Source organism: Eucyclogobius newberryi, unplaced genomic scaffold, assembly GCF_026437365.1.
Source record: "Eucyclogobius newberryi isolate DKJ021-1_F unplaced genomic scaffold, fEucNew1.0.hap1 SCAF_8, whole genome shotgun sequence".
Taxonomy (NCBI): Eukaryota; Metazoa; Chordata; class Actinopteri; order Gobiiformes; family Gobiidae; genus Eucyclogobius; species Eucyclogobius newberryi.
This window is the reverse complement of record NW_027316500.1, coordinates 6,737,164-6,750,592: the sequence shown is the minus strand read 5'-3', so window position 1 is coordinate 6,750,592 and position 13,429 is coordinate 6,737,164. Positions and strand designations below refer to the sequence as shown.

The following is a 13,429-nucleotide window of genomic DNA, read 5'->3' as shown; positions in this document are numbered from 1 at the left end:
GTCCGGACAAACGAAGACCTGCATGTTTGGACAAAGCAAAACCCATAAACTGTTTTTATTTTTGTTTTTTTAAATCATCAAACGGTGCCTCATTGTCATCCATCACGTCACTCACCTGGACTATATACACTCAAAGCACACACTCGAAGAAGATCAAGACCAGCGAATGGCCGTCAACGGGACAAACGCAATTAATAACTGAATAATAACTTGTTTTTGGATGCAATCAGCGCTGGTGAGGTTACTGACAAACACAACTTTTTGGATCAAAACAACACAAAACTGAGAATAAATTAAAAAAGTGTAGATGGACTTTTTTTTGGGAGCGTTCGGAGATTGAAATTTAAGCCAAGAAAATGTAATTAATTGACTCATGACAGACTCGTGGCTGGTTTTACACCATATACTGCTGGTTCATTACTTGAAAAAGACTAATAAAAAAGATCTGGGTTTTGCCCGTCTGTCTTGGCTAACACAGTTCATGGACCAATGGAAACGACTGTCAACCCAAGACTCGAATCTTTCATGGATTTAATTTTGCTGTTGAAAACCCAGCGTAAAGACTTAATAAGTGGAGTAAAAATAATAAATTATCCCTTTTTATAGACATTGAAGATGGCGACGTGCCCAGAGACATTTCACTGCCACCAGAGGGAGTAAAACATTAAAGCTCGAAAATAGGCAGTGGTTGCTTTATTTTTTTATTTTATAGAAAAAAATAAAAACGTTATGGACTCCGAGATATTTTTGAAGAATAATGCTGGCTTACCAAAATAGGTAGGAAATAATAGTTTTGGATGTGTGACGAGTGTGTCCGTGCGTTGTGCTCTGGTGCTGAATGTTTTTTCGTTTATACGGCGGCTGAACCTGTTTTTTGACAAAAGAGTGGTGTGATTTTACATTATTTGTTACCTCCACTTTGTAAGTTACTTGTCATTATTGTCACCAGCCCCGAGATCTATGTTGGGAAATGTTATTGAATGATCTGTGGTAATAAAAAGGATTACACAATGGTCTCAAATATGGAGTGGACGCAACAACTTTTGAGAACGTTCTAAACGAAAACGCGCTTGAATGCTGCCATCTAGTGGTTACACATTTATCCTTCACGCAGAAAAGTTGACAAAGCAGTAACTCAGTCTCCATCCTTTTATTGTTTTCAAATTCACATAGAAAAAAAGCAATATTATTTCCCAAAAACTCAGAGTCCCCGAGTGGCGGCGCTGCTGCTTGTAGAGGTGGTCCCGGGGGGCATCTTCTTCAGCGTCCTGTTGAGCTGCGCCGGAGAAAAACACACAAATGTCAGGGCGAATCCGGGACGTAAACGCGGCTAAACGGCGGGCGGAGCGCTTACGTACCTCCTCGAATTTGTGAATCTGTCGGATGAAGAAGTCTCCGTAACGACGAGCCACTTTTGTGTCAGCGATGTGGATCATGTCCTGAAATTTAACAGAAAGATGAGCAGTTTGTCCTTTCCAGAAAAGAAAATTAAGGCTATTAAATGGGCAATATAATGATATCTACGTTACAGTGCGGATGTTGTTTTGAATATTGAGTATATCAGTTATAATATAAAAATGCTTAAAAATGAATACAAAGTTGCGCTGTGAACGTTCAAATACAGGTATAAGGTGATATTTGACAGACATTTCACATGTGTTTGATAATCGAACCTCAACATGTTTTATCACAATTACGCTGGATTGACCTTTCGGGACACAAAAATATTGCAATATTATTTTTTCTTGTGGTTTTCTGGCAGGTGGCTTCTACATAATGATTACTATTATTCCTTTTAAAAAAGTTCTGTTTGCTTGAAATATTTTAATAATACCCTAAAGTCCCCTTCTGTACTTTCATTATATTACTTAAACCAAACACTTCCTCTTGATATTGCCCACCCCCCACAGCCTTTAAATGAGCGTGTTTACTTTGTCGATGTAGAAGTCGACCTCTGAGGCGGACTGGAACTCTCCTTCCAGAGCCGAGATGCCGCTGGTCCACACCAGGTTCTTCATCTTGTGTTTGAAAACCAGGAGCTGGATACGAAACTCCTGCTCAGTCATGTCCAGAAACCCAGCCAGTTTGGCCACGGGCATCGTGGTGTACAGCTTCAGAAAACTGCGGACACATATGTGATCCAAGGTTAAGAAGCGATTCCTTCAGGAGGTAAGAGAAGAGCTAAAACACAGAGTTGCTTTACCTGCGGATGGTGGAGAGCTGAGCCTGCTGCTGCACCTCCTCAGTAAACACCTTCTGCTGCTGCGCATAGGGCTCCTTGTAGTAGTTTGGGTGAACGTTGTCGTAGTTTGGCACCACAGGAGAGAGAAATTTAGGACAGGCAAAGCTGAACAACTCCTCAAACACCTGCAGGTCTCTATGGAATAAGATGTACAAAATGAAGAAAGCAAGTTAAAACAAAAGCTAAATGTCCCTTTAAAAAGAGAAGAGTAAATGTTGTTACCCTTTCTGCATGCGCAACATCTTGTCCCCGTACTTCTCCCTCAGCTGAGTGTGGATGCTCTCATCGATGCGCATTGGATACATAGTGAGTGCAATGGCCAGAAGCCCATGCATCTGCTCATTTTGCTTGTTTATCTGAGGGAAAAGACACGTCATAAGCATCTTATATTGAATCGTGTAGCGTGGGATTGGCTTACGAGTACTACAGAAGTAATGTGATACACTGACCATCTCATATTTGTATGTGGACCTCTGGAACATGTTTCTTGTCCTTTGGATGTAGAGGAGGATGTTTGCAAAGACTCGAATGGCGTCCTGATAGCGCCTCATCATCAGGTAAGCAAAGCCCACATAGTAATACGTGGTGATCTGGCACTCAGGAACACGAGAGTACATGCTCTAAAGACACAAAAGCAGCTCCGTCAGTTTCAGACAATGCAAAGTCAATTGTGCATTAGAATTCACCTTCTTGTTGAGCTCGATATTCTCTAAGACTTTGATGGCCTGATAGTAATCACCAAGAAGAGAGTGCAATCTGAGAAGTCCCACCAAACTGAAGTATCCCATCATCTTATACAGAGAGTGACGTCCATACTCTCCAGCCACACTCTCTGGGTCGCCTGCAACACGTGTTTAACATTAATAACACAACTGACCATGAATGACCAAACCATCATCTTACCTCCGCTTGTGTAGACCTCGAGCTGGCGGTTGATGTTGCTTTTGTCGACGAGCGAGTGCAGCACATTGAGAACACTGTGGACGTTCCAGATCTTTGGGTTGCTCCTTAAAAACTCAATTTCCTCCTCAGATTTCTTAGCCGTCTTGCAGCGGTACTGACTGAAGGACTGGAACTGGAAACACACACAATTTAATACAGTTTTGCTCCAATAAACCACTCCGACGTTTCATTTGCTGCTTTCAGTTTTTTTTAATTGCCCCATAGGAAAGTGAAAAAGTGGTCAAATTACCTGGTAGATGAACTCGTCGATGATGTCCCACAGCCACTGATTTGGAAGCTCCAGAGGGGCCGGGCCATCAGCATCTGTGAAGGTGCAAATGTTTTATGCAAATGAAATAAAAAGTATATTATGGATATCAAAAAATGTACTACTCACTGAGAATGTAGTTGAAGAGATTGCAATAGTTGTAGTACGATTCAAACCTCTGGTCTAAAGTAGGTCCACCCTAATCCAGAAGGAAAAAAATGTTGAAAAAACAACAATACAGCACCGGATTAACTGTAAAGCCAAATTAAAAAGTTCCATACGCTGACTTTAGCGTAGATGTGTCTGTAGTACAATTCCTTATAAAGGATGAGGAACACGGCATCTACAGAAAAAGATCAAACATGAAGTATACACGTTGTAGGAGCAATAAAATCATTTGGCATTTACTTATATGAACCCACCATTTCCAACAAGAGATGCAATACCCTCTGCTTCAGGCCAGGGAGAAGTCTTGAAGAAACGATCTGTCAATTTATTCCAACTGAATCATAGCAAACAAATGAGTCAAAAACACGACACGAGAGACAGAAATGCTTTAAAAGTCCGAGCGGCGCACCTGTTCTCATAGACGTCCTGAATCTCGTAGATCTTTTGCTCAATGCTTTCGCTGGAGACTCGGTTCGACTGCAGCTCATAAACCTTCTGATCGATCAGGTCGGAGATGGTTTTATGGAAATACTGCAGGAAGTTTTTGATCACTTCAGGGATAACGCTGTAGGTTTGCTGCTCGCTGTACTGTCGCTCATAGGCCAGGTCGGCTTTGGGGTCGCCTGGAAAAACAAGTCGTGAGTGAACAATACAGAACACAATGGCTTTATTACTGTGTAAAAGCCGCTTGGGTCCAAACTAACCGGTGTGGAGGTCGTAGTCATTGGGATAGGCGTAGGGATCGTACTGCTGGAGAAAGAAACATTTGTTACTCAAATACTCATTGAATATTACAGTATAAGACAGACATTATCATATTTTTTCCTCATATTGATTGATCACAATTTTTTATTTTGTCTGATTAATAAAAACAAATAAAAATGTATTTCACTATTAACATTCTGAACATAAATACAAACATTTAATGGCTGCAACTACTTATTATTTTTTTTATCACTATTTCCTATTTATAAATGTTGAGATGTGCTGACTGAAGGCTTGCAGATAGATTATTATTCAACTTAAGCAAATTATTGATAAAAATCTCAAATGTTTTCTTTTTTCATTTACTGAAGTCACTGTTATAAAAAGGTCTTTAGTAGGGTTGCAACTATGATGATTATTTTAGTAGTTGACCAGTCAGCAATTAGTCAGAACCATTTCTATTGAACACATTTTAAACACATTTTTAATCAAATGCAGGTTGAAATATGGAGACTGAAAGCTTCTAAATAGTTAAATAAAATCAGACATTTAAATCAGAATATATTCGTTTGTTGACATTTTGATGATGCCACTTTCTTAGATATAAACACAATTTTACATGTGAACTTTATGTTCCAGATAATGATTGGTTTAATACTAGCAGCAACACCATCAAAATGCCACTGCGATTGTGTAATGTTTATAGTCGACTAGTCACAATTAGTCAATTAATCGTTGCAGTTTAGTCTTCTGCCATGTGTTTTAGATCAGTTAAAGATTAAGTCGACTGGTCACGATTATTCCGATTAATCGCCGCAGCCTCACTAGATCACAACAGTTGATGTGCGTTATGAGGCAGGACATGATCGATTCACGTTTAGACAAGAATAATTTGAAAGATTAAAAGATTTGTCATTATCAACAGGTTTAACACGTTTCAATAATCGATAATATATAGCGCAGTGGCACTTTTAACTTGATGAATAGGAGATATTATGGCAGTGGATGCTGCTAGCTTCTGTCGTTCGTGAAACCGTCTTTCTACACAGTTTTTTATAACAAAAGGAGAAAGCCTCTGCTCACCGCCGCCGCCGTCGTGGCCGCCGTCGTGTCCTCCTCTTCGTGATAAGACATGATGTGGAAATGTGTCCAAAAGCGGGACAAAGTGGTGAAAGGTGTGACTGTGCTGAGCAGGCTAACGCCGCTAAACCATGCAGCTTCACCGGAGACGAGAGAGGAAGCGGAAACAGAAGCGTGTGACGTTAGAGCGGAAGTCAAGCGAGTAATGCATTGTGGGAAATGAAGTCAATAGACAATGGCATTCTGCTCGCCCACCCACAACTAACAATACGCAAAATTACACCGCGTGCAGCTTTTGCACTTCGTCACATCTAAACGTTTAAGTTATTTGGTTCAGTTTACTTTGTTGATTAAAACAATTAAATTGCAGTTGGTGTAGTTACGCACAAGCGCCATTTGATGGCGCTAGAGTCTCTTGATGAATCAAAGTCAAGGACATGGAAGACTCGGAAAAAACTTTATTGAGCCACAGGGGAAATGCGTTCATGGACACAGTAGTTACTCACACATTACAACAGGTCCTATAATAACCTGTATATACATAAATACATACATTTTAAATCGAAATAATCAAAGCAGCAAAGACAGCAAAAACACTGTACAGATTTTATATCACTTTCATAGTCCACATCACCCAAACAAAGTCACACTTCTACCAAATTTTACAACCCACACATTTGCAACACGCCCGATTGAAAATAAAATAAAACATTGATATTACAACTTGAACAAAAACGCTCATATCACGTCAGACAGTGAACGCTGAAGCGCGCGCGCGCCGTGAGAACCTGGCAGCTCCCTGCAGCCTCGTCTCTCCCTCCTCTGTCTGCCAGCGCAGCCTCATCACAGCGGCTCCTGCAAAGGGATCACTTGTTGTGGTTTTCTGGAGGCACGGGGGAGTAAAAAAAAAAAAAATGAAAGAAAGAAAGAAAAAAAGAGGTGAAACAAAAGAATACCTGACGTGTTTGGCCCGGGCTACCAGCAGTCACCTACCCAAGTCCCCACCTACAGACTAGAAACTGCCTGCATCCGATAAGAGATCTAGTGCAGGGGGGAGTGGAGAGTGAGCTGGAGAGAGCGAGGAGACACATCGAGGGAGGGGGAAAAGGTCAGGGACATACGGGGTGGGGGGTTTATCGCGCTGCCAGAAATAAGGAGAGTGTCTACAAAAGCGCTCCCGCAGTCCAAACCGCGCACCGAGACCGAATAAACCCCCCACACGCTCCCGTCTCTCCCACCGACTCCCGTGGACTACTGTGGATTATTATACACGTTCACGCACTGACCGGAGACACACGCGCGTTGACTCGGAGACGGGGAGAGACGCTTTCGGCCCGTGCGTCATTTGGATAGAGTTGCGTCGCCACACCGCGTCAGGATGCGCGCCTGTCCTCTGCTTGTCTTGTGCTGTTTGGTGTGCGCCGGGAGCTCGCAGAAGTTCTCAGCTCTCACGGTAAGAATGGAGGCTACACGTCTTTACAGATGTCTCACGATTGTAGTTTAGGAATAAAAGATGGATTTGGAGCGCGGCGTTTTGGAGTAGAACTTGTGCGTAAAGTTGGAGACGACGCGAAGATATTGCACCAGCTTTTCAACAAGATGAGCAAAGGCAGCTGAGTTTTATGATGTGTTTGATTTAAGTCATATTGGTTTATTCATCCAGTCAAAATACCAGTTTGGGTTATATGTGTTTTAGATGTACACTTTGGATGTAATTCAAACCCAACTGAATAATTAGTCCATGGGAAAACGTGTGGACTGTGTGAACTGTGTTTTAACTCCGCATTCACAATGGTTTTAATCTTCAATGGCTTTAAATCTTCAATCTTCTCACTTTAAAGTTGTTTTGGACAGAACTTCACAGCCACAGTCACGTGTGTGCGCGGGTAAAGCAGCGTTAAAGCAGCAGTAATAGTAATAGAGAGGCACTGTCATAGGCTTCCCCCCCATGATTTAAGAAACCCACTCCTTTTTGCACCGTTATTTATGGCGAGACTGAAAATGCCTTAATATCCAATTGGAAACAAATGGCCATAAGTTGTTAACCCGCAGGTGAGGGGTCGGACGGGCTTGCTCCTGACAGCACTGTGCAGTTGTGGAATGCGGGGTTTGCACTGAGCAGTTGCACCATGAATTTTAACAATGAAGTGGTTGGAGAGAGAGGGATAGAGAGGGGGATAGAGAGAAAGAGCTACGGTTCAGCGAGTTGACAGTAGCGTTTTATATTGGTGTCAAAAGTCTCCACATCAATTTCAACCGTAGAGTCTTGGATATCATACAACACGCTATATAATTTCACCTTATTGCCACTTTTACTGCATGGCAATCCGTCTATTTTCTATTGCTGTTGTTTGATTGACACAAGGGAGGTTATTGCTGGCGCTATATGTAACATTTGGTGCATATTTGAGGTCAAACAAGTAGTTAAATCCACGGGATATTAGCCCAGGTTATTCACGATGTTGAGTCTTTCCACTGTTTTTTGGAAATATGAAAGGAGAACGTTGGCTGCCTCCGTCTTAACCTGTATAAAGCACAACTTCTCTCCTTACTTCACTAATAGTGCACCTGCCTGGTTGTCGCGTCATCATAATCAAGTCTTTTCACCACCAACGATTCAGATTGAGTTGGTAGCCTTGTTAAACCCTGTCACTTTCTTCTCCATCGCACCATGCTGAAACTAATGATCCCCCTTTGCATCCTTGTATCCCATAGGAAACTCCCGCTTAGGCCATTTAACACTCGCTCAGCTGGCGCTTTATATTTACCCTCGCTGGGCGTTGGAAATAGGGGCCCTCTGTTCCCAAAAGGCCCTCATCGTCCCTTCAATATGCTCTCTGCTGGAGTCTAGCCTCTTCTGTACTCAATTCAAACCCACAATCCTGCTGCACCGGAGGGAGGTAATAGGATTTGATTTGTATGCCGCTCGGTTTTGGAAAAAAGGAAAGGGGAGGGAGAAAAGAAAGAAAGAAAGAAAGAAAAAAAAAAGAATTTCCTTTACACTCTAGTCTTGCCCATTCATCAATTGTTCCCTTTACCAACCTCTCGTATTATTTTAGCATCTGCAAATAGCATCGTCTGAACAAAAAGGAGCTGAATGAAAAGGGAAGGAGAGCTAAGGAGCAGGGCGGAGGAGGAGGAAGCAGCAGCAGCAGCAGCAGGATTTCTGAATATGTGTTGAGTCTTGTAGGAATTGTCTTTTATGATGAATCGGTGGAATCTCGATGCCGTGTGTGCAGCTGAGAAGGCCCCATCCATCATTGGGACGGTGGTGTTACTGTGTGGGGCAGTGTTGATGGGACAGAGGGAGGAATGAGACGTCAGGGGAGTGTCAAGGCTCAAACATCCATCACCACAGGACAAACACACATCTGCAGACCGCGACCACTCCGTCCAGAACATGTCTTTATTCAACCCAGACATAAGAGATACAGGAGGTAACATTTAGAGTTCTGATGATAATCGATCCCCAGATACAAATTAAAAGGACATTTCCTGAATATATATGTAAAAGATAATATAAAACCCCATTTACGGTTTAAGAATCTATTATTATAATGTGTTGAAAGTGTCATTCAATTGTCTAAAATAATAGAGTTTTTCGCAGTATTGAGGATTCGAAGTCGGTACTGAGCCTTTTCCAAAATAGAGATTGAAATGTTATTATCGTCAAACAGTTTAATTTAGAAAAGATCTGATTTAAAATACAATTTGGAAAAGCCTTTAAGATATTAATTCACCATTTGTTCATTATTTTGTTTTGTGTAGTTAACCTCAGTAAGGCTCTGTGAGTGACAAGTTACCTCAAAAAAAGGTTTTAATAATAATTCGATTTTCTTTTATTTTCTCTGCTTTTTTACGAACCTGGACGATGGAAGGTTTACTGCAACATGAAGTTACAAAGTTCACAAGAATTGAAAATCAAATCCAAAATTGTGATCCGTCTCTAAGAAAATTGTATACATTTCCTTCGGCCCATTGCCCAGCCCAGACATCCAGTGCATATACTACTTCTGTGCACGATCCTGTTGCTTTGGCACTTACATGTGGTTATTTGTGCTCTCGCTCCTCGGTCTCACACTCTAGAAGCACTTGGCAGTCGGTGTGATCGTCAGAGCACATGTCGCCGGACGCTGAGCTGCTCAATGACTCAGTTCGGGGCTGTCATTGCGCTGGCAGGCGGTGAATCACACAGACAGTCCCGGGACATTGTGAGGTTTGGGTGGTCAACACTCGCGCCCCGTCCCAGCTCAACTGGATTTCCACTCCATTGCGGTGGACGTTAGCCGAAATCAGCTCGTCACGCCAGCTGATTTTTATGTGGCAAAAAGTGAGCCGAGAGGAGGGCGAGAAGAGGGTGAGAAGAGGGCGAGGAGAGCAGGGTGAGAGGAGGGTGAGGAGAGGGTGAGGAGAGGGTGAGTAGAGGGTGAGAGGAGGGCAAGGGGAGGGTGAGAGGAGGGCAAGGAGAGGAGGGTAAGGAGAGGGGGAGAAGAGGGGGAGAGGAGGGCGAGGAGAGGGTGAGAGGAGGGTGAGAGGAGGGAGAGGAGGGTGAGAAGAGGGTGAGAGGAGGGTGAGAGGAGGGAGAGGAGGGTGAGAAGAGGGTGAGAGAAGCGTGAGAAGAGGGTGAGAGGAGGGTGAGGAGAGGGCGAGGAGAGGGTGAGAGGAGGAAGAGGAGGGTGAGAAGAGGGTGAGAGAAGCGTGAGAAGAGGGTGAGAGGAGGGTGAGGAGAGGGCGAGGAGAGGGTGAGAGGAGGAAGAGGAGGGTGAGAAGAGGGTGAGAGGAGGGCAAGGAGAGGGTGAGAGGAGGGCAAGGAGAGGGTGAGAGGAGGGCAAGGAGAGGAGGGTAAGGAGAGGGGGAGAAGAGGGGGAGAGGAGGGCGAGGAGAGGGTGAGAGGAGGGTGAGAGGAGGGAGAGGAGGGCGAGAAGAGGGTGAGAGGAGGGTGAGGAGAGGGCGAGGAGAGGGTGAGAGGAGGAAGAGGAGGGTGAGAAGAGGGTGAGAGGAGGGCAAGGAGAGGGTGAGAGGAGGGCAAGGAGAGGGTGAGAGGAGGGCAAGGAGAGGAGGGTAAGGAGAGGGGGAGAAGAGGGGGAGAGGAGGGCGAGGAGAGGGTGAGAGGAGGGTGAGAGGAGGGAGAGGAGGGCGAGAAGAGGGTGAGAGGAGGGTGAGGAGAGGGCGAGGAGAGGGTGAGAGGAGGAAGAGGAGGGTGAGAAGAGGGTGAGAGGAGGGCAAGGAGAGGAGGGTAAGGAGAGGGGGAGAAGAGGGGGAGAGGAGGGCGAGGAGAGGGTGAGAGGAGGGTGAGAGGAGGGAGAGGAGGGCGAGAAGAGGGTGAGAGGAGGGTGAGGAGAGGGCGAGGAGAGGGTGAGAGGAGGAAGAGGAGGGTGAGAAGAGGGTGAGAGGAGGGCAAGGAGAGGGTGAGAGGAGGGCAAGGAGAGGAGGGTAAGGAGAGGGGGGAGAAGAGGGGGAGAGGAGAGCGAGGAGAGGGTGAGAGGAGTGCGAGGAGAGGAGGGTAAGGAGAGGGGGAGAAGAAGGGGAGAGGAGGGCGAGGAGAGTGTGAGAGGAGGGAGAGGAGAGTGTGAGAGGAGGGCGAGGAGAGGGTGAGAGGAGGGAGAGGAGAGGGTGAGAGGAGGGAGAGGAGGGTGAGAGGAGGGCGGGGAGAGGAGGGTGAGAGGAGGGAGAGGAGGGTGAGAAGAGGGTGAGAGGAGGGAGAGGAGAGTGTGAGAGGGCGAGGAGAGGGTGAGAGGAGGGCAAGGAGAGGAGGGTGAGAGGAGGGTGAGAAGAGGGTGAGAGGAGGGTGAGAGGAGGGTGAGGAGAGGGCGAGGAGAGGGTGAGAGGAGGGAGAGGAGGGCGAGAAGAGGGTGAGAGAAGGGTGAGGAGAGGGCGAGGAGAGGGTGAGAGGAGGAAGAGGAGGGTGAGAGGAGGGCGAGGAGAGGGTGAGAGGAGGGCAAAGAGAGGAGGGTAAGGAGGGCAAGGAGAGGAGGGTAAGGAGAGGGGGAGAGGAGGGCGAGGAGAGTGTGAGAGGAGGGCGAGGAGAGGAGGGTGAGAGGAGGTCAGCCTGCACTGTGATGTCCTCACAGCGGTGGAGCGATGGAGGCAGAGGCCACGGGGGGCTGTCAGTCAGAGCCACCGGGCCAGACAGAAGGAGAAGTCAGCCACACAGACGCAGAGGGGCACTTGACCCCAGTTCACAGACTGTTTTACACCAGGACAAAAGGGTCTCTCACTGCTGCTTAGTAATGGTTATTCAGACGATTCCCCGCCCACGTGCAGGTGCAGGCGCATTTTCACATTCTGTACATACATCAAATACAATAACTTATTTTAATCCTGCAAATATCTATTGACAACGGATTATGTAAGTGTGTAACAATAAAGTGTCTACAAGGAAGTTATCTTTTTTTACATATCGGCTGAGTGAGTTTATACTAGTTTTATGATATATTTTAATACTCAGTGGGTCAACACAATATCTCTCAGTATTTATACAATTAAAAGAAGACATGATGAATTGACGTATAAAGCAGAACCTTCTATGTACGTCTATAATAACCACACCTTGATAAAGCATGAACATAATGAACAAATAAAGCAAAATAAGATTGAATTCTGTCAACTGGACCAAAGGTTTTGGATTGAATATGTTTTTTCTACGTGGACTGAATGAACAAATAGTTTATTCAGAATGATTCAGGTTTACGACATAATTAAAGTGTCTGGGCTAGATGTTACCTCTCATTCTTAATACATCATTTGTTTTGTCATAATAAAGTGTTACTGAACCTAGAACAGTTTTGTGCTAGAATAATAATTACTTTTATTCATCCTTGAGGAGAAAAATTAATAATGCTGTTTGTTTGTTTGTTTGTTTGTTTATTAAGATCTGCATCATCCATTGCCTTGTAAATAGTTATTCTTCTTGGCGTTCACAGGAAGAATATTATAGATTATAAAGATTACATACATAGAATACATAGATTAAAAGGCTTTTATCCAATTACACACTTTGAATTTTGAAACTAGACCCTTGAGCTGCTTCTTCGTGGAAAGGAAATCAAAAAACATGATTTCAATAATCACAGTTATTCGATTCATTAAATAGTCCTAAATGACTTTTTTCAATGTCTTCTGCAGTGTATTGTATGTTAAACTTGAACCTGGTTAAACTTTTATCCATGTTTGGGACTGACATAATAACACACACATTCACTGTCTTGGAGCCTTGTAGCCACATTATCGAGACTATTACTTTTAACAGTTGTATGTATCGGCAGCAGTAATACTAGCAGAAGCAGTAATACTAGCAGTAGCAGTAGTAGTGGTAGTAGCAGTAGTAGCGGTAGTAATACTAGTAGTAGCAGTAGTAGTAGTAGTGGTAGTAATACTAGTAGTAGCAGTAGCAGTAGTGGTGGTAGTTCTCATCTTACGGAGCTATTTGTTTTTCTCAGTTTCTGCCTCAGCGATAGCTTCCTTTAACCTTGCTGCCAACACACTTTTATTTATTGTTTTTCCTAGAGGGCAAAGATATCCATCTCCATACTTCTGTCTCGAAGGACTTTCCCCTGCTCTCGTCCCTTTGGTCCAAACTCCCCTGACGATGTTTGATCACTTTCTTTAAGCCTGGGATGAAACGGCCGCTTGAATGGTTGTGATTGTCTCTCTTTGTAAATACCTCTGAAGGTTCTTGTGTACTTCTTGAATGGATTGTGGATTTATGAGCGCGGATGACAGAGTGGGCTGGGTCCCTCTGCTCGTCCAGGTGCACAGGCCCAGGGCAGCTCCAAACTCATCTCCTGCCAAAGGACTCGTCTCTCACTCCATTTGTAACGTGTCAGACACAACAAATTTATATGGCAGATCGTCACGCCCTTTTATGGTTGGCAGTTTTCTTTTTTCTTTCTTTTGATTAGCTAAAGATTTATATCAAGCTGCTTTTGAGGTGTAGATCCAAAAATGTGTTTCCTGTTTGGTGGGTTTTTGGTCACAGCTGTCTTACGATGTACAAATAACTAAGTGAAAATACTATCTAAATA

General features: G+C 44.3%; 2 protein-coding genes across 4 annotated transcripts in view; one reads left to right on the top strand and one right to left on the bottom strand.

Moving 5' to 3' along the window:
• Window positions 1–1,134: 1,134 nt before the first annotated feature.
• eif3s6ip (eukaryotic translation initiation factor 3, subunit 6 interacting protein) lies at window positions 1,135–5,584 on the bottom strand. Of its 2 annotated transcripts, none has more exons than XM_072436604.1 (15): window positions 5,409–5,584; window positions 4,325–4,370; window positions 4,030–4,243; window positions 3,875–3,954; window positions 3,734–3,795; window positions 3,582–3,651; window positions 3,435–3,508; window positions 3,146–3,317; window positions 2,929–3,083; window positions 2,692–2,862; window positions 2,465–2,598; window positions 2,204–2,377; window positions 1,932–2,121; window positions 1,359–1,439; window positions 1,135–1,276 (listed from the first exon to the last, which is right to left on the bottom strand). In XM_072436604.1, exons 1-15 carry the CDS (start codon window positions 5,457–5,459, stop codon window positions 1,202–1,204), a joined length of 1,749 nt encoding a protein of 582 aa, XP_072292705.1. In that variant the 5' UTR covers window positions 5,460–5,584; the 3' UTR covers window positions 1,135–1,201. The 2 variants fall into 2 exon arrangements, with proteins under 2 accessions (XP_072292705.1, XP_072292706.1); XM_072436605.1 differs by having other exon boundaries at window positions 4,325–4,367.
• Window positions 5,585–6,742: 1,158 nt separating this feature from the next.
• The window catches only part of smoc2 (SPARC related modular calcium binding 2), a 48,379-nt gene continuing 41,692 nt past the window's right edge, over window positions 6,743–13,429 (top strand). For both annotated transcript variants that reach the window (XM_072437195.1, XM_072437194.1), the window contains exon 1: window positions 6,743–6,858. In XM_072437195.1, coding sequence (XP_072293296.1) covers window positions 6,784–6,858 — 75 coding nt within the window. In that variant the 5' untranslated portion in view covers window positions 6,743–6,783. The remainder of the gene's footprint in view (window positions 6,859–13,429) is intronic.